The 20,375-nt window shown below is 52.1% G+C and overlaps 1 protein-coding gene across 2 annotated transcripts in view; it reads right to left on the bottom strand.

Moving 5' to 3' along the window:
- KIF3C (kinesin family member 3C) overlaps window positions 1-18,851 on the bottom strand; it is a 292,680-nt gene extending 273,829 nt beyond the window's left edge. For both annotated transcript variants that reach the window (XM_078650020.1, XM_078650021.1), the window contains exon 1: window positions 16,649-18,851. In XM_078650020.1, the coding sequence (XP_078506146.1) occupies window positions 16,649-18,121 (1,473 nt within the window). In that variant the 5' untranslated portion in view covers window positions 18,122-18,851. The remainder of the gene's footprint in view (window positions 1-16,648) is intronic.
- Between the last annotated feature and the right edge of the window lie 1,524 nt (window positions 18,852-20,375).

Genomic DNA, 20,375 nt, shown 5'->3' with positions numbered 1-20,375 from the left:
ATCAAATTGGGTCCGTAGAACTAGTCGACGACGTTTCGAACCTTTAGACAGTTTGAAGGATTATCATCAAGTCTCCATGAACACTTAAACCTGAGAAAAACAGAGGAAGGGCGGTATCCAAACCTTGTTCTAGGCACCAATGGGCTCAATTCAGCTCCACCTGTGCAGGGATTGGACAGACTCCCAAAGCCGTCATTCTAGAAGCAGCCCACTCCACCCCGTACACATCAGCAGACCCCCTGGACCCATCTGCACTACACTGGCAACGTTTGACGACTTTGGGAGTTTACACTGAGCTTTCTTCCTGCAGCGATATGTGTGCATAGTTAGTATGATACGGTGGGGTCATTGTGCAGCGCCCAGCTGCTGTGAGTACCGCCTCTAATCACATGGATGGTCTGTACCGAGTGTTACTACAAGTTTTAGAGGTTTCCCTACAGACTGGGGTCTGCGTCGTCATAGGGTGATGTGATTTGGATACTTTGTTTTGGGCAACCTCTGGGATGGATGGAGTCTGATCTGTGCGGTGAAGGGTGCAAGTTGTGGAGGTGAGAGGCGGGCCCATGTGCTCCTTCACACCGAATCACGGAAGCAGTGTAACTAGTGCACATGCTGTGTGCCAGAAACACAGGCCACTGCTACAGTGCTGCATTCTAGCACCTAGAATCATGAGAGGAGGGGCCCGGTGTAGTGCTGCACGTCACCAGTCTCCTAGCATAGTGCTGTATGCAGGCAGCACATACATCTGTATAGAGCTGCGTGCTCGTACCACAGGCCCCTGCTACAGTGCTGCATTCTAGCCGCTAGGATCGTGAGAGGAGGAGCCCGGTGTAGTGCTGCATGTCACCAGTCTCCTAGCATAGTGCTGTATGCCAGCAGCACACACATCTGTATAGAGCTGCGTGCTCGTACCACAGGCCCCTGCTACAGTGCTGCATTCTAGCCGCTAGGATCGTGAGAGGAGGAGCCCGGTGTAGTGCTGCATGTCACCAGTCTCCTAGCATAGTGCTGTATGCAGGCAGCACATGCATCTGTATAGAGCTGCGTGCTCGTACCACAGGCCCCTGCTATAGTGCTGCATTCTAGCCGCTAGGATCGTGAGAGGAGGAGCCCGGTGTAGTGCTGCATGTCACCAGTCTCCTAGCATAGTGCTGTATGCCAGCAGCACACACATCTGTATAGAGCTGCGAGCTCGTACCACAGGCCCCTGCTACAGTGCTGCATTCTAGCACCTAGAATCATGAGAGGAGGGGCCCGGTGTAGTGCTGCATGTCACCAGTCTCCTAGCATAGTGCTGTATGCAGGCAGCACATGCATCTGTATAGAGCTGCGTGCTCGTACCACAGGCCCCTGCTATAGTGCTGCATTCTAGCCGCTAGAATCATGAGAGGAGGGGCCCGGTGTAGTGCTGCACGTCACCAGTCTCCTAGTATAGTGCTGTATGCCAGCAGCACACACATCTGTATAGAGCTGCGTGCTCGTACCACAGGCCCCTGCTATAGTGCTGCATTCTAGCCGCTAGAATCATGAGAGGAGGGGCCCGGTGTAGTGCTGCACGTCACCAGTCTCCTAGCATAGTGCTGTATGCAGGCAGCACATGCATCTGTATAGAGCTGCGTGCTCGTACCACAGGCCCCTGCTATAGTGCTGCATTCTAGCCGCTAGAATCGTGAGAGGAGGAGCCCGGTGTAGTGCTGCATGTCACCAGTCTCCTAGCATAGTGCTGTATGCCAGCAGCACACACATCTGTATAGTGCTGTGTGCAAGAAACACAGGCCCCTGCTATAGTGCTGCATTCTAGCAGCTATGAACGTGGGAAGAGGGGCCCGGTATAGTGTTGCATGTCACAATTATCCACTTGTGAAAACTCCACTGGCTCCCAGTCAACAAAAGAGACATGTTCAAGCTCCTCACACATGCTTACAAGGCCCTCCACGACACCGGACCAGCATATCTGAACCGCCGCCTCTCATTCCACGTATCCACCAGACAACTCCACTCTGCCGGCCTGGCCCTTGCCACCATTCCTCGGATACGCGAAACCAGGACTGGAGATGATCCTTCTCTTTCCTCGCAGAAAAAACCCGGAACACCTGCCCCTCCACCTCAGGTGTTCCCCGTTGCCGACCCAATTCAGGAAGGACTTCAAGGCCTGGCTCTTCGACTGAACCACAGCACCCATCAGGACCTGCACCCCCTGCCCCCTCCCCCCAGCACCGGGAGACCCTTGCGGGTGATTAGTTGCACCTAACAAATAATTATGGTTGCTTGATTGATATCATAGTGCTGTATGCTAACAGGTCCCTGCTCTATTGCTGCAGTCTACCAGCTAGGAAATATGGAAGAGGTTTCTGATACTGTGCTGCACGACAGCCCCGCAGGGCCCTGGTATCCTGCTGCAGGTCTGCGATCAGGATTCCTGGTATAGTCCTGCAGACCAGCAGCACCGGCACCTGGTATTCTGGCAGCATTAAAGACTCCTGCTGCAGTGCTGCATGCCAGCAGATCAACCCCCAGATATAGCACCGATGCATGCCAGTCTCCTGATATGGTGCTCAATGCCAGCAGGACAGGCTGCTCTTGTAGTGCTGCATGATGGCCGTGTACGATCTACATTAGTGCTGTATGCCAGCAGCGCAGGCGCCAGTTATAGTGCTGCCTGCCAGCTCCATCTGCATCCACCTGGTATAGGGCTGCATGGCAGTAATGCATTTTCATGGACCAATGGTGCACGCCAGTAGCCTGGTGTAGTGTTGCAGGACAGCAGCACAGGTGCTAGGGATGGTGCTGCACGGCAGTGACATCTACACTATTACAGGGCTGAATGACAGGTTACAGGAGTGATGCTGCCCGTCCCCTGGCTTCTCACAGTCACTAGTGACAGGTTACAGGAGTGATGCTGCCCGTCCCCTGGCTTCTCGCAGTCACCAGTGACAGGTTACAAGAGTGATGGTGCCTGTCCCCTGGCTTCTCGCAGTCACCAGTGACAGGTTACAAGAGTGATGGTGCCTGTCCCCTGGCTTCTCACAGTCACTAGTGACAGGTTACAGGAGTGATGCTGCCCGTCCCCTGGCTTCTCACAGTCACTAGTGACAGGTTACGGGAGTGATGCTGCCCGTCCCCTGGCTTCTCACAGTCACTAGTGGCAGGTTACGGGAGTGATGCTGCCTGTCCCCTGGCTTCTCACAGTCACTAGTGACAGGTTACAAGAGAGATGCTGCCCGTCCCCTAGCTTCTCACAGTCACTAGTGGCAGGTTACAAGAGAGATGCTGCCCGTCCCCTGGCTTCTCACAGGCACTAGTGACAGGTTACAGGAGTGATGCTGCCCGTCCCCTGGCTTCTCACAGTCACTAGTGACAGGTTACAGGAGTGATGCTGCCCGTCCCCTGGCTTCTCACAGTCACTAGTGACAGGTTACAGGAGTGATGCTGCCCGTCCCCTGGCTTCTCACAGTCACTAGTGACAGGTTACAGGAGTGATGCTGCCCGTCCCCTGGCTTCTCGCAGTCACCAGTGACAGGTTACAAGAGTGATGGTGCCTGTCCCCTGGCTTCTCGCAGTCACCAGTGACAGGTTACAAGAGTGATGGTGCCTGTCCCCTGGCTTCTCACAGTCACTAGTGACAGGTTACAGGAGTGATGCTGCCCGTCCCCTGGCTTCTCACAGTCACTAGTGACAGGTTACGGGAGTGATGCTGCCCGTCCCCTGGCTTCTCACAGTCATTAGTGGCAGGTTACGGGAGTGATGCTGCCCGTCCCCTGGCTTCTCACAGTCACTAGTGACAGGTTACAAGAGAGATGCTGCCCGTCCCCTAGCTTCTCACAGTCACTAGTGGCAGGTTACAAGAGAGATGCTGCCCGTCCCCTGGCTTCTCACAGGCACTAGTGACAGGTTACAGGAGTGATGCTGCCCGTCCCCTGGCTTCTCACAGTCACTAGTGACAGGTTACAGGAATGATGCTGCCCGTCCCCTGGCTTCTCACAGTCACTAGTGACAGGTTACGGAAGTGATGCTGCCCGTCCCCTGGCTTCTCACAGTCACTAGTGGCAGGTTACGGGAGTGATGCTGCCCGTCCCCTGGCTTCTCACAGTCACTAGTGACAGGTTACAAGAGAGATGCTGCCCGTCCCCTAGCTTCTCACAGTCACTAGTGGCAGGTTACAAGAGAGATGCTGCCCGTCCCCTGGCTTCTCACAGGCACTAGTGACAGGTTACAGGAGTGATGCTGCCCGTCCCCTGGCTTCTCACAGTCACTAGTGGCAGGTTACGGGAGTGATGCTGCCCGTCCCCTGGCTTCTCACAGTCACTAGTGACAGGTTACGGGAGTGATGCTGCCCGTCCCCTGGCTTCTCACAGTCACTAGTGACAGGTTACGGGAGTGATGCTGCCCGTCCCCTGGCTTCTCACAGTCACTAGTGGCAGGTTACGGGAGTGATGCTGCCCGTCCCCTGGCTTCTCACAGTCACTAGTGACAGGTTACAAGAGAGATGCTGCCCGTCCCCTAGCTTCTCACAGTCACTAGTGACAGGTTACAAGAGAGATGCTGCCCGTCCCCTAGCTTCTCACAGTCACTAGTGGCAGGTTACAAGAGAGATGCTGCCCGTCCCCTGGCTTCTCACAGGCACTAGTGACAGGTTACAGGAGTGATGCTGCCCGTCCCCTGGCTTCTCACAGTCACTAGTGACAGGTTACAGGAGTGATGCTGCCCGTCCCCTGGCTTCTCACAGTCACTAGTGACAGGTTACGGGAGTGATGCTGCCCGTCCCCTGGCTTCTCACAGTCACTAGTGGCAGGTTACGGGAGTGATGCTGCCCGTCCCCTGGCTTCTCACAGTCACTAGTGACAGGTTACAAGAGAGATGCTGCCCGTCCCCTAGCTTCTCACAGTCACTAGTGGCAGGTTACAAGAGAGATGCTGCCCGTCCCCTGGCTTCTCACAGGCACTAGTGACAGGTTACAGGAGTGATGCGGCCCGTCCCCTGGCTTCTCACAGTCACTAGTGACAGGTTACAGGAGTGATGCTGCCCGTCCCCTGGCTTCTCACAGTCACTAGTGACAGGTTACGGGAGTGATGCTGCCCGTCCCCTGGCTTCTCACAGTCACTAGTGACAGGTTACGGGAGTGAGACTGCCCGTCCCCTGGCTTCTCACAGTCACTAGTGACAGGTTACGGGAGTGATGCTGGCCGTCCCCTGACTTCTCACAGTCACTAGTGACAGGTTACGGGAGTGATGCTGGCCGTCCCCTGGCTTCTCACAGTCACTAGTGACAGGTTACAGGAGTGATGCTGCCCGTCCCCTGGCTTCTCACGGTCACTAGTGACAGGTTACAGGAGTGATGCTGCCCGTCCCCTGGCTTCTCACAGTCACTAGTGACAGGTTACGGGAGTGATGCTGCCCGTCCCCTGGCTTCTCACAGTTATTAGTGGCAGGTTACGGGAGTGATGCTGCCCGTCCCCTGGCTTCTCACAGTCACTAGTGGCAGGTTACGGGAGTGATGCTGCCCGTCCCCTGGCTTCTCACAGTCACTAGTGACAGGTTACAAGAGAGATGCTGCCCGTCCCCTGGCTTCTCACAGTCACTAGTGACAGTTTACAGGAGTGAAGCTGCCCGTCCCCTGGCTTCTCACAGTCACTAGTGACAGGTTACGGGAGTGATGCTTCCCGTCCCCTGGCTTCTCACAGTCACTAGTGACAGGTTACAAGAGAGATGTGTTCTGTCTCCTAGCTTCTCACAGTCAGTAGTGAGAGGTTATAGGAGAGATGCTGTCTGTGTCCTGGCTTCTCACAGTCACTAAAGACAGGTTACGAGTGTGATACTGTTGTCTCCTGGCTTCTCAGAGTCACCAGAGATAAGTTACAGGGGTGATGCTGCCCATCTCCTGGCTTCTCAGTCACCAGTGACAGGTTACAGGAGTGATTCTACCCATCCCTTGGCTTCTCACAGTCACTAGTGACAGGTTACAGGAGTGATGGTGCCCGTTCCCTGGCTTCTCACAGTCACTAGTGACAGGTTACAGGAGTGATGCTGTCTGTCCCCTGCTTCTCACAGTCACTAGTGACAGGTTACAGGAGTGATGCTGCCCGTCCCCTGGCTTCTCACAGTCACTAGTGACAGGTTACAGGAGTGATGCTGCCCGTCCCCTGGCTTCTCTCAGTCACTAGTGACAGGTTACAGGAGTGATGCTGCCTGTCCCCTGGCTTCTCACAGTCACTAGTGACAGGTTACAGGAGTGATGCTGCCCGTCCCCTGGCTTCTCACAGTCACTAGTGACAGGTTACAAGAGAGATGTGTTCTGTCTCCTAGCTTCTCACAGTCAGTAGTGAGAGGTTATAGGAGAGATGCTGTCTGTGTCCTGGCTTCTCACAGTCACTAAAGACAGGTTACGAGTGTGATACTGTTGTCTCCTGGCTTCTCAGAGTCACCAGAGATAAGTTACAGGGGTGATGCTGCCCATCTCCTGGCTTCTCAGTCACCAGTGACAGGTTACAGGAGTGATCCTACCCATCCCTTGGCTTTTCACAGTCACTAGTGACAGGTTACAGGAGTGATGCTGTCTGTCCCCTGCTTCTCACAGTCACTAGTGACAGGTTACAGGAGTGATGCTGCCCGTCCCCTGGCTTCTGACAGTCACTAGTGACAGGTTACAGGAGTGATGCTGCCCGTCCCCTGTCTTCTCACTGTCACTAGTGACAGGTTACAAGAGAGATGCTGCCCGTCCCCTGGCTTCTCACAGTCACTAGTGACAGGTTACAGGAGTGATGCTGCCCGTCCCCTGGCTTCTCACAGTCACTAGTGACAGGTTACGGGAGTGATGCTGCCCGTCCCCTGGCTTCTCACAGTCACTAGTGACAGGTTACGGGAGTGATGCTGCCCGTCCCCTGGCTTCTCACAGTCACTAGTGACAGGTTACGGGAGTGATGCTGCCCATCCCCTGGCTTCTCACAGTCACTAGTGACAGGTTACGGGAGTGATGCTGCCCGTCCCCTGGCTTCTCACAGTCACTAGTGGCAGGTTACGGGAGTGATGCTGCCCGTCCCCTGGCTTCTCACAGTCACTAGTGGCAGGTTACGGGAGTGATGCTGCCCGTCCCTTGGCTTCTCACAGTCACTAGTGACAGGTTACAAGAGAGATGCTGCCCGTCCCCTGGCTTCTCACAGTCACTAGTGACAGGTTACAGGAGTGATGCTGCCCGTCCCCTGGCTTCTCACAGTCACTAGTGACAGGTTACGGGAGTGATGCTGCCCGTCCCCTGGCTTCTCACAGTCACTAGTGACAGGTTACGGGAGTGATGCTGCCCGTCCCCTGGCTTCTCACAGTCACTAGTGGCAGGTTACGGGAGTGATGCTGCCCGTCCCCTGGCTTCTCACAGTCACTAGTGGCAGGTTACGGGAGTGATGCTGCCCGTCCCCTGGCTTCTCACAGTCACTAGTGACAGGTTACAAGAGAGATGCTGCCCGTCCCCTGGCTTCTCACAGTCACTAGTGACAGGTTACAGGAGTGATGCTGTCTGTCCCCTGCTTCTCACAGTCGCTAGTGACAGGTTACAGGAGTGATGCTGCCCGTCCCCTGGCTTCTCACAGTCACTAGTGACAGGTTAAAGGAGTGATGCTGCCCGTCCCCTGGCTTCTCACAGTCACTAGTGACAGGTTACAGGAGTGATGCTGCCCGTCCCCTGGCTTCTCACAGTCACTAGTGACAGGTTACAGGAGTGATGCTGCCCGTCCCCTGGCTTCTCACAGTCACTAGTGACAGGTTACAGGAGTGATGCTGCCCGTCCCCTGGCTTCTCACAGTCACTAGTGACAGGTTACGGGAGTGATGCTGCCCGTCCCCTGGCTTCTCACAGTTATTAGTGGCAGGTTACGGGAGTGATGCTGCCCGTCCCCTGGCTTCTCACAGTCACTAGTGACAGGTTACAGGAGTGAAGCTGCCCGTCCCCAGGCTTCTCACAGTCACTAGTGACAGGTTACAGGAGTGATGCTTCCCGTCCCCTGGCTTCTCACAGTCACTAGTGACAGGTTACAAGAGAGATGTGTTCTGTCTCCTAGCTTCTCACAGTCAGTAGTGAGAGGTTATAGAAGAGATGCTGTCTGTGTCCTGGCTTCTCACAGTCACTAAAGACAGGTTACGAGTGTGATACTGTTGTCTCCTGGCTTCTCAGAGTCACCAGAGATAAGTTACAGGGGTGATGCTGCCCATCTCCTGGCTTCTCAGTCACCAGTGACAGGTTACAGGAGTGATCCTACCCGTCCCTTGGCTTCTCACAGTCACTAGTGACAGGTTACAGGAGTGATGGTGCCCGTTCCCTGGCTTCTTACAGTCACTTGTACCAGGTTATGGAAGTGATGCTGCCTACCTCATGGCTTCTCTTAGTCACCATGAATCCCTTTTCCAGATGTTTTTAATTCTCAAAAAAATCTAAATCATGGACCAGGAAGTCAAAGCTTTCCGGAGACAATTTAAAATCTCACTTCAAGCTTCCGAGCCTTAGATATGAATCTAAATTAGGAAAGGGGTGTTTATTTTTAGGTCCATTGTCTTCACGAGCCCTTCCTGCTCGCCTTGCGCTTAGGCCAAGGCTCTTACAACGCACACTAGTTTCTTTTCCTTCTGTTTTTCAAAAGTCTGAATACAGTTCAATGTTTCAAGTCCTCACACCTAGTGGACTTCCATTTTTAGGTCTGGGTTTTGACAGTACAGGACACCAGGCTGTCTGGATTCTGTTGTCAGAGAAAAAAGACACCAGAGAAGCCATGTTCATAAGATAAAGAGTCCATTAAGTAACACAGTCTGTCTAGTTCTAATGTGGAAGACTTTTGGGCGACATTGACACGAAGAATGAGAATGATCTTCTACTTCATCTAGAGCTCAAAGATGGACAGGGTGAAGAGGGCGGTGATGTTCAAGACCCATGAGAAGGGAGACAAGGGAGTACCCGACATTGCCACCATCCTGAGGGGAACCTTTGCATGCCACTGCGTGAGGAGTACCCTGGAGGACCAACGACGAGAGCCACGTCGGCTTTCTGATGGCACGATTCTTCCTGTTGCCAACGTGGAGGCTCCTCGGATGGGCAATGGCTGAGCACCGCCCGTACAACTGGGAGACCCCGTGGTTCTACGAGGAAGCAGACAAGTTTGTGAAGGAGTTCGGGCCGGAGGCTGCTGCCCCTGCAACATAGACCCTGAACCTTGTCCAACGCCAGATACGAGCAAAGGGCATCAGCGAACCAATCAGCACCCTCCCCTCTGCCACAGGGGACACGTGTGGGGAAACGTCTCATCCAAGAGCCTGACCAACCAGCACAAAGACATCACCTGGATGGCCATCCAAGGAGGACTTCCCGTGACAGCCTTTATGCACGCAAGAAGACTCAACCGATACAAGTCCTGCCCAAGAGGGTGCATCGTGGACGAGACAACATACCATCTCTTCTGGGAGTGTGCGTATGCACAAGACCTGCTGAAGGCCCTAGGCACAAAGCTTAGGGCCTGCATACCTACAGCCCTGCATCACCGCAGACTCTGATGTATGGTTTATTCCCAGGGACACACACACTGAGTGACCTCCAGAACTGCTGGAGGCTCCTGTGCTGTTTTAAAGATGTTCTTCTGTTTTCCAGAAACAGCCTGTTAGTAGGAAAGAAGGAGACATCGACCCTGGCGTGCCATAAGATGATTCACAGCCTCCTCCGCGACTACGCTGCTCTTGACGGATCAGATGGAATGACGACTGAGGACCCAAAGGGGTCCCCTTGCATGGGGGGGGGCCCTGGAGGGGCCACTTACCTGTTTGTCCTTTTTTCTTTAACCCAGGAACCGGTTAGTAACAGGGGAGAGGAGAAGGCGGATAAAGACAGGTGGAGTAAATGTAGTTATTTACAGTATGTATTTGATTACACAGGACCTTTCCCCTCCACAGGAAAAAGGTCAATGGGGTAGCTTGCGCACTTGTTGCCAAGTTTGTTAACAATGACTGATGAATAAATAGGGTGTTGTGGAAGGTGACGATTGATGTATCTGAACCAGAAACGGTGCCCTGACAAGAGGGAAAAAACACAAAAACTCCTATAATGCATTGCGCGCAAGACAGCACCACGAGTAAATTCAAATATCTATGTCCATATAAACAATTGATAGCTTTGAAATGTGACAAAACAATTATTTTATTAATTCCGATTAAGTTATGCTCTATGTGGAGCTGATGAAGGGAAATTTATAGAAGGTCCAACATAAATGTGAGATGTGTAAATGCAGCACCACAAGCTGAGCCTAGAGGTCCCTAGTGAGCATCATAAACTTTGAAGATATGGTAAATTCATCCTACCCATAATGCATTGCGTGCAAGACAGTACCACAGTACATTCAATATATATACAATTAGTAGGTTTGAAATGTGACTAATTATTATATTAATTGTACTCTATGTGGAGCTGATGAAGGGAAATTTATAGAAAGTCTAATATAAATGTGAGATGAGTAGGTGTACTACCACAAGCTGCGCCTAGAGGTCCCTAGTGAACATCAAACTTTTAGTCACATATGGTACTCCCATAATGCATTGCATTATTGCATTCAAGACAGTACCACGAGTACATTCAAACAGCTATGTCCATATATACAATTAATAGCTTTGAAAAGTGACAAAACAATTATTATATTAATTCCAAATAGATTGTACTCTATGTGAAGCTGATGAAGGGAAATTTATAGAAGGTCTAACATAAATGTGAGATGTACTAGCAAGTAAAGTCACCACTGCCAACCTTGTTTAAGATCAAGTGATTGTCCGGTCTGAAGTCCTTTAAGAAAATAGTGCCTTATGACTGTAATTAAAACCGAGGGCTTAACAACACGTATAAGGGAGGTGTCCTCATGGCAGGTTACAAAAAGAGACAGAGCGGTTCTAAGGAGGGAATACAAAGCCTAATGACCAATGAACAGCCACCATTTACAAAGGACAGGGACAGGAGCCAATTAAAAAGATGGGCGGTAAATAGGCGGAGCTTTATGCACATATCCTGAATACTGCAGGTCTCGAAGAGACAGTGCAAGCGCTGCCTAGGCTGGACCTAAAAAGTACAAACACTTCACCTCCTCGCCTGCTGTCCCGTTGAGAGGCTTTTCCAAACACAGATGGCTAAATTCACTAAATAGGAGTGTACAATATGACGCTTCACCTCCACATGACTGTTTACAGCTGATTTACAGTCTTAGAAAGAGTCTAGTCCGTCTGCTTTGTCGCCAGGAAACAAAGTCTCGTGATAGCAAGGAGGAACAAATAGAGTGGTTTCCTCTTCCAGTGTCTCCAAAGGACAGCCTTTTAATAGACACATTGACTGGCCTTTCAGTGAGTCTCTTTGGCCTCCGGTGCTTCCGGTGAACAGGCTCTGTGGTCATGCATTTAAACAGGAGCAGACTGGCCCCAGCTGCTGGCTGCCTCAGTCTGCCCCCTCTCCCCCCCCATGTTTCTGAGTCAGACCCTCAGTGTCCCTGCGGATGTTCTGACCCTGCCTGTCTCCTCAGCTCTCTCCTCCACCAATAAACTCTTCCAACAGCTGGATTGGTGCACTCCAAGAAGTGAGGTTTCTAAGGCTGCTGTTTTGCCCAGTCCGAATTTGACCTCAACTAGTCGTCAAGATGGTTCAGTGAGTTAAACACTCGCCGCTGACATTCCTTGTGATCCAGTGGGTGAAGCAATCCAATCCCAGAAAGGCCAACCTAGCCGTCCATCCTTCCGAGGCTTACAAATAGAGGACCGGTGATTTGGGTGACAGAAACAAAGGGAGCGGAAGTGCGCCGGAAAAACAGATGTGTTCAATTATAAACATAGACCTTGTTCCTCAGACATCTGGATGGTTGGCTGTATCCTGGATGTGAAGTGTATTTATTATTGTTTGCCGACGACACCCTCCTCCTTTCCAAATCACCTATGGGGATCCAGAGGATTGTGGATGGTTTTGGTCACTTCTGTCAACAACATGGGTTGGAGGTGAACACGGAAAAAACTAAGTTCATGATCTTCAACCCTCCCACCAAGACCAGACCCAATCCAAAACTGGGGGAAATTAGCCTTGAAAGGGTCTCCACTTTCACATATCTGGGGGTTTCACTTCAAGAAAATCTGGCATGGGACTCCCAGGTAGCAAGATCCAGGTTGAAACTCTCCCAGCTATCGGGCGCACTCTTGAGGGTGTCTAACAAGTCCACCTTCAAGCCTGTTAGTCCGGCTCTGGAAATGTACAGGACCCAGGCGAAGGCAGCTGCCTTGTATGGTAGTGAGCTGTGGGGTCACAAAGCTGGGAAGGTCATGGCAGGGGTGGAAAATTGCTTCCTTAGGCGCTTACTTGCTCTCCCGCAAGGCACACCACTCCTCCCCTTAAGACTCGACTTGGGCCTTCCGTCAATTGCAGAGGACCTACGGTCGAAACCATTGAAGTTCTGGCATCGGGTATGGACCACCGAGGAGCTGCATCACTATCGGCAGGACCTTATACATGTCATGAGGTTGAATGTTAATGGCAAGATCCCCTGGCTGGCATTTATTAGGTCGGAATGTTCTGACCTTAAGTTACCAGACCTATGGGATGACCCTGCTCAAGGATGTAGAAGGATATCGCGCAAAACCCTCGCACAGCTCTATAAGAACAAAAACCTTGCTGACATGGACAATGCTTATGACAGTGGCACCCTGACGGGATGTTTTTTAGTATCCAAAAATTCTTATCTCTTTGAAACTTTTATGGATTTTATTTACCCTCTTTTGGCGAGGAAATTGTTCCTGCAATGGAGGTTTGGTACGCTCCCTACTAAAGTTTTCACCTATAAATGGTCGTCAGGGGGCGACAAGCTCTGCCCATGCTGTAAAGTTAAGGATGAAGATGATTTGCACATAATGTTTTGTTGCCATGCCTATCGGAGCCCGAGGAGGCGCTGGCTAGCCCCTCTATGCGGGAATCTGGGCTTCAGTAACTATTTACAGGCCTACAGGGTGATGAAAACTAACACCCTGGGCCACATTGTGTTTGCGGTTTCCAAATTCTTAATGGCAGCATGGATAATAAGGAAGAAAATGTCTGGTTAATCCATTTTACCTTGTATTTTTTAAACACTGCAGGTCTAACTGGTTTTTATTGTATATATTGTCTTTTATCTGTATGTATTTTTACTGTTTCTTTTATGGCCTATGTGGCCGAAATAAAGAATTTTTGGATTGGATTGGATTGGATTTATTATTCCACTGATCAAGAATAGATTAGTGATCTAAAAAATGATGATGTCATCAGTGTCAGACATTATCCATTAGGCTCCTGCCAGGGCTTGATGATGTCATCAGGGTTGAAACTACACCACCAACAACCTCTCCCAGAATCCCATTCTGAGCAGCAGTGAGTAACAAGGAGACCACAGAAGGAAGCGAGGCTAAAGGGGGGCACGCTGGGGCGTGATACTGGGGTGACTTATTACAACAGATTAAATAGAGATAGGTGTGTGGCTGACTCGGCCTCAGCCCCACTGGCACGTCAGAAATACAGATTGTAGAAAAATCTCCCAGCAGGCCCCGGCCAGCCTCTGAACCCAGCCCGAGCCGCAGCCGTCCCGTGGGCTCGGTGCTGATGCGAGCGTGTCTGCACCTGTTGTTGAAAAGGGAGAGTAACACGGTGTAATAATGGAGCCAGGCACAGATCCCAGGGGCCTGCCAGCGGCAACACCCGCTCTCACCCGGCAGCGCCCCCCCCACCCCCCCTCTCTCACCCGGCAGCGCCCCCCCACCCCCCCTCTCTCACCCGGCAGCGCCCCCCCACCCCCCCTCTCTCACCCGGCAGCAGCGTCCTCCCCACCACCGAGGCAGAGAGCACAGAGACAGCTGGAAAACACGGAGGGCAACAGGGCCTCCCGAGGGTCCGGGCGCGGCGTTTAAAGGCCGGTCTGTGACCCTAGACTGGGGTGGCAGCTTCTTACCTTGCAGATGGGTGTATGAAAAGCTACGTGGAAAGCGCACTATCGCCCGCTGGGGCTTCTTGGCGCTGAGCAGGTGTCTGTGTGTGCCGAGCTCTGCCTGTGGTAGGTTGGTTCATTTCAAAGGCAGGTATTAAGCTTCTCGCGGAGTTCAAGAGGAAAGGGGGTCACCATCTCCATTAAAGCAACAACAACAGCAAAATATATATATAAAACGCTCTTAAAACGCCAATATTCCAAAACGTGGTTGAGCAAAAATTAGGTGTCTGTGTCGAATTATTTGAATAAAAAAAACTAATAAGGCATGATCCATCGAATGGGTGCGCGAGGATTACCACAGTTATGCAGTGCCTACGATTTTCTGCATGGCAACAGCACACATATAAAATCTAAAATACGTGAGTTCGCTGCTAGGTCATGTTTTTTTTTAACACATATTTTGAAGGTACATTCAAGACAAACGCCAACATTTGAGGGCGGCGGCACAATGACACGAAAGAGAACAGCATGGCAGCCCTCTGGCGATTTCAGCTGAGATCTAGCGCCAATGTAGCGCTTATTGGACCACTGCAAACCCTGTCCGTTGCATGCCTTCGAGGTGCACTTGTTGTTGGACACTGGAGGGTGTGACTCCCGCATTTAGGTAGAAATGGTGCAGGAAATACCTATTAAATCAACAAACAAGATACCTCGGGTGTCAAGAACTAGTTCCGTCGGTGAGTAAAATCAACTCGTTTATTCGCGTTTAATCATTTGTGCGATGGACACAAACCTATATGCCAGCATCTGAACCCCGCCGAAACCACTTGTGACTGGTGAACTGGAATTTCCACCAAGGAGCACAGGTGCACTGGCACCAAGAGGCATCCTCTTCTGACCCCCCCGCCACCCCCACCCGACAGAAAATGAGGTCGGCCTGCGGTGTGCTCAACCGTAAACACGGACATGTATCCCAGCATGCACTGCGAGGAATTAATAACAGATGAGAAGACGGCACCAGCGTGGTCACATCACCAAAGATGTGTGGGATGTACTTTAGATGCCTACTTTATCAGATTAATCTTATACTTTGGGATATCTCATCTCAAGGGCTTCACAATACATGTTATTATGTAAACGTACCGAGGCACAAGAAGAAAATAACTGACATGCTCAAAATCACACTATTTGGTTCAGTGAGGAGCCGGGATTTAAGTCTCATGGAGTTTGAAGCCAGATCCTAGTGATCTACCAGTGAGTAAAACAGAACTGCTCCTGGCAGAAGAGGGTAGGACACCAGGAGCAACTTGTCAAATGGACATTTGTTCTAATAAGTATTCACTCCCTAAATTAGGCAATGAGCACATTGCTTTCTAAAAAGCTAGGGGTAACAGGCAGTGCCCTGGCTGCAGACATGTACAACTATGCATAAGTACTATTAGCTGCCCCTATGCACAAGGGTAGAGCATATCATAATAAAAATATTTTGCTTGTAGGCTTAGTACATTTAAAGAAATTGCCATTTTCACCCAAAATATTCACTTTACAAAATGAAACCAGTTTTACCCTGCTAACAGTTCAATCATTTCCTACCCTGAAGAGCAGAGTGGAGACACAACCTCTTCTGGCTTCTCCAAACAAGAAATCGACTTTTGAATAAATCTGTCCTAGGACCACATAAAAAGCAGGGAAACACCAGCAGGCCATGTGCTCGCTCAAGTTAGGTTTTCAAACCGCTACATTTGACCGATTCACAAAAGCATTCCCGAGTACAAGAAGTGGTACTACAGGGGCACCCTTATAGTGACTCTTACATTCATTCTTTGTGAGTCGACCCCTAAATGTCAAACTCCCTGTAGTAAAAGTGCAAAGAGGGCTCAGTCCTTTCTATGTGTGCGGATTGTACATGCATTTTTCCTAAATATTTCCATTTGATTCCCATTTTAGGTGTTTTTGGGCTGCTTCATGAAGGCATGTATGGTACATAGAGTACGAAAAGAGTGTCGCGTCACATACTCAAAATGTCTTTCTGAATAGGCCCGGATGCGTTTGCCACCAGGATGCTTCTCGTTCAAGCGTTCACCATCCACTGCACGCTTAGGGTTGGAGGATGGGATTCTCAGTCGCAAACGTGTCTCTCATATTACAAGTGCCATAGGATATAATGGAATTGTAATTTGGCGGACGGAATATGCATTACGTTTGTGACGGCGGATCCCATCGGCCAAGATCGTTATCAGGCCCTAATGGAAAAGTTGAAGTGACAAAGGCCCGAATTTGTGACCATTCGAGCTTGTTGAACCATAAACCCACCCTCTGCTGAACACTTTGGTTATTTAATAATCTCAGGCCCAAACTTAGCGCAAGGAAGGGAATCAAAACCATGATTCACCAGCCCCATTACCCCCAACATTCTTCAGTTAACATGTGACCTCTCAAGGTGTTAATATCTACATTTCCTTCCACCTTCTGCCAGAGCATTCCTGCTAAGATGCATCAAACAGGAAGTCCCGCCTTAAACAAGATGGTGGTTTCCTGTATGAATAGCAATAGCAAGAATGCTCTGACAGAGGTAGTCTAATGAAAGGATCTAAAACAAATGCAAATATCATCTTTGTAGGAGTTATTAAACCTTTGTGGGGCACAGGGAAGCTGCACAGGCAGAGGGGTGGGAATTCAGCAATGGTGTCCAGACCCTTCTCGGGCGGCCTACCTTGAATTTGACGGCCAGCAGCTCTGTGGCCTCCTGTTCCTTCTTCAGGTCCTCCATCATCTTCTCCTTCTCCTCCAGCAGCTTCAGCTTCTCCTCGGCCAACAAACTGTGGTCGTCCTGGATGGCCGCCTTCTCCTGCTCCAGCTTCTCCGTCTGCTCCTTCAAGTAGTTCTCCATGTTCTTCTCGATGATGTTGTCGTCGTTCTCCTCCTCGGCCTCCATATCCGTTAGCGAGTCCCCATCCACGGTCTTCCTCCTTCGGCTGTTCCGCCTCCTCTTCTTGCTCAGCATGCCACGCGTCTCCAGCTGCGCCTTCAGCCGGGCGATTTCTTCTTGGAACTCCCTCAACAAGGTGTCTTTGGGGTCTTCGTTGATCCTTGGCTTGTTCTTGATGTTCTTAGCCCGGTTGGCGAACCTGAGAGTCGATAAGGTCTCATCGTAACTGTGGGACGCCGGCCCTAGGGTGGCGACCATGATGGTCTTGGCGTTCCCGCCCAGAGAATCCTGGAGCAAGCGGGTCAACTTGGAGTCCCTGTAGGGGATGTGAGTGCTCTTGCCGTCCACCAGTGCGGATATCACGTTGCCCAAAGCCGACAACGACAAGTTAATCTTCGACGCCTCCTTGGGCCTTTCGCCAGCATGCCCCATTTTGCTTTGGCGCTCGCTGCCCGCCAAGTCCACCAAGTTGAGTTTGCCCACCCGGATATGGTCCTCTCCGTCGACGTCGGTCTCGCTGCACTCCACCGTGATGGCGAAGATGGTGTGCGAGCGCGAGCTGTGCTCGTTCATGTTGGTGCTGGCCACGGAACGCGCCTGGTTGCCCAGGTTCATGACGTGCTCGATCTCCTTGACGTTCTTGGTGACGAAGGAGGAGAGGTCCTTGATGTAGACGCCGGTCTCCGGGTTCTCCTTCAGCTCCAGCTTCTTGCCCTGGTCCTTGGCCAGCAGGTCCCGGATCTCCTCCTGGTAGATCTCCAGGTAGGAGGCCCGGACCAGGTACTGCTGGTTCTGGGACCTGGAGATGTGGGTGAAGATGTGCTCGAAGGCGCTGGGGGTGACGCCCCTCCTCTCCGTGTCCGCCCAGGCCCCTTGCATGGTGTAGGTCTTGCCGGTGCCCGTCTGCCCGTAGGCGAAGATGGTGCCGTTGAAGCCCTGCAGCACCGAGTCGATGAGCGGCCGCACCGTCTCGATGTAGACGTCGGCCTGCTTGGAGCTGGGGTCGTAGACGGCGTCGAAGGTGAAGGTCTTGGCCAGCTCCCCCGGGGCGGCCCGGGCGTTGCGCAGGGTCACCTGGCCCAGCTTGACGTCCATGTCCACGATGCGCTCGTGGCCGGCCGCCTCCTCCTTGCGGCTCATGGGGCGGCAGCGCACCACCACCTTCAGCGCCTCGCTGCTCCGGGGCTTGGCGCTCATCTTGGCGCTACCCTCCGCCTCCGCGGGCGCTCCTGGCTGGCAGGCCTGGTCCAAGCCCATGCAGGAGGGGTGGCACTGCCCTCTGGGGGAACGGATGCTGTCCTTGGACGGCCTGGCAGGCGGGGGTGGATGCCCAGTTACTCCCCGCAGGTGGCCCACCGCCTCTGGGCGCAGGGATGGCCGGGCACCAGCCAGGAGCGCATTACGCACGGGCGTGCACCCATGCCGGCGCGCCCATCCGCTGCATGCACCGGCGCTGGGGCACCCCGGGCCGACCCGCCGCTGGTGCGGTTTCCAATGAACCCTCAGCCAATAGAAGGAGCGGATGAGTGGAGGTGGCAGGGCGGGGTGGCAGAGGCTCGGATCCGGGCAGGGCTGGTGAGGGATGCTCACGGATGCTCAGTTAGCGCGGACGCCCATTCATTGCAGTGGTGAGGGCGGCGATGGCACTCCAGCCCCGGTACCGGCCTTGGAGCCCCCGGTACCGGCCCAGCTTGTCTATCTGCCCCCGGTGGCCCCGCTGCCCCCTGTGCCAGCCCCTGCAGAAGCCCCTGCTGCTGGTGACACCGATGCCCGCGCTGCAGCTCCTGCGCACAGACCCTCCTCTGCAGTCCCGGCTGCGCCTTCCACCCTCCTGCTGATCGTGCGCCTCCTGCCCAGTGCCCGGGGTGTGAGGGTCGGGGGCGCCGAGGCAGGCTGGCAGGCAGGCGGGTGGGGCTGCGCCCGGGGACCGACGCTGGATGCTGCTGGGAGCCGCTCCGTGCTGTTGTTTTGCACTGGCGGAGGCTGGGCGGAGTGGGGGGCGGCTCCCAGGGCCCGGTTGGCTGGCAGAGGATGTGTGAGAGGAGGGGGAAATATACGAGCAGGGCGCGCTGTCTTCCCAGGGACAGCCTAGCAGCATCTGACATCAGCCTCCCTGCAGCTGTGCGCCCTGATAGGTCGGGCGCATGGGCATTCTGGGAGATGTAGTCCCTCACTGATTCACGCGCACACATACGCGTGAAGGCATTCCACTTAATAATAACGTGTATTTATAAAACAATAAACAACCATTTATAAGCTATGCTCAGCTCTCCCAGTACTGTATTTTTGTTTGCATTCTAACACTTCTGGGTTTCGTTTTCCAATTATATGTGCTGGATTTCAGGTAAAGGAAGGAAAGAAAAGAGGTGCCCCATTCACACTTAAAATGGAACAACTTGAGAGACATAAATACAAGTGGAGAACAGACTGGGGAAATATATTTTTAATATTCTGTATTGTATGAAAGAACAAAACAATGAAAACAGAGTATCATAACCCAGAGTTGTGATGTGGGAAAATATGGAAAAATACACGTACCTGCACGGGTAGGAAAAACAACCTAGTAGGTGTAGATTTGGTTGCAAGCCTTTTGGCTTTGCCAATGCTTGTTTTGTCATGGCTTTTGCAAATCTTTGTTATTGGGAAAGTTGCAGGGTCCTTGTCAACATCACACAGTGACATCTCATTTAACAGGATAACTCAAGGCAACAGGAGGTGGAACAGAAGACAACACACAGGGTACATCAGCACACACGACTGTTGGCTGTTGTGTTTATGTCATTACAGGATTTGTATACAAAGGTGCCACAGACAGCCATTAGCGCTACGAAGCCACTCTCATGGAAGACTGTGTGCTATGCCAACAGGCCAATGTACACCATAGCGCCTCATCATGCCGGCCACCTAACAATAATCAAACACGAGTCCAAACACAGCAAAGAGGCCAAACACAGTGAAAACTCCAAACACAACAAAGAGGCCAAACACAGCATGAGCCCAAACACAGCATGAGCCCAATCACAGCAAAGACTCCAAACACAGCAAAGAGGCCAAATACAGCAAAGAGGCTAAACACAGCAAAGAGGCCAAACACAGCACAGAGGCCAAACACAGCAAAGAGGCCAAACACAGCATGAGCCCAAACACAGCATGAGCCCAATCACAGCAAAGACTCCAAACACAGCAAAGAGGCCAAATACAGCAAAGAGGCTAAACACGGCAAAGAGGCCAAACACAGCACAGAGGCCAAACACAGCAAAGAGGCCAAACACAGCATGAGCCCAAACACAGCATGAGCCCAATCACAGCAAAGACTCCAAACACAGCAAAGAGGCCAAATACAGCAAAGAGGCTAAACACAGCAAAGAGGCCAAACACAGCACAGAGGCCAAACACAGCAAAGAGGCCAAACACAGCATGAGCCCAAACACAGCATGAGCCCAATCACAGCAAAGACTCCAAACACAGCAAAGAGGCCAAATACAGCAAAGAGGCTAAACACAGCAAAGAG

This window comes from Lissotriton helveticus, chromosome 6 (genome assembly GCF_964261635.1).
Source record: "Lissotriton helveticus chromosome 6, aLisHel1.1, whole genome shotgun sequence".
In the NCBI taxonomy this organism is placed as follows: Eukaryota; Metazoa; Chordata; class Amphibia; order Caudata; family Salamandridae; genus Lissotriton; species Lissotriton helveticus.
This window is presented reverse-complemented; position numbering and strand designations above follow the sequence as displayed.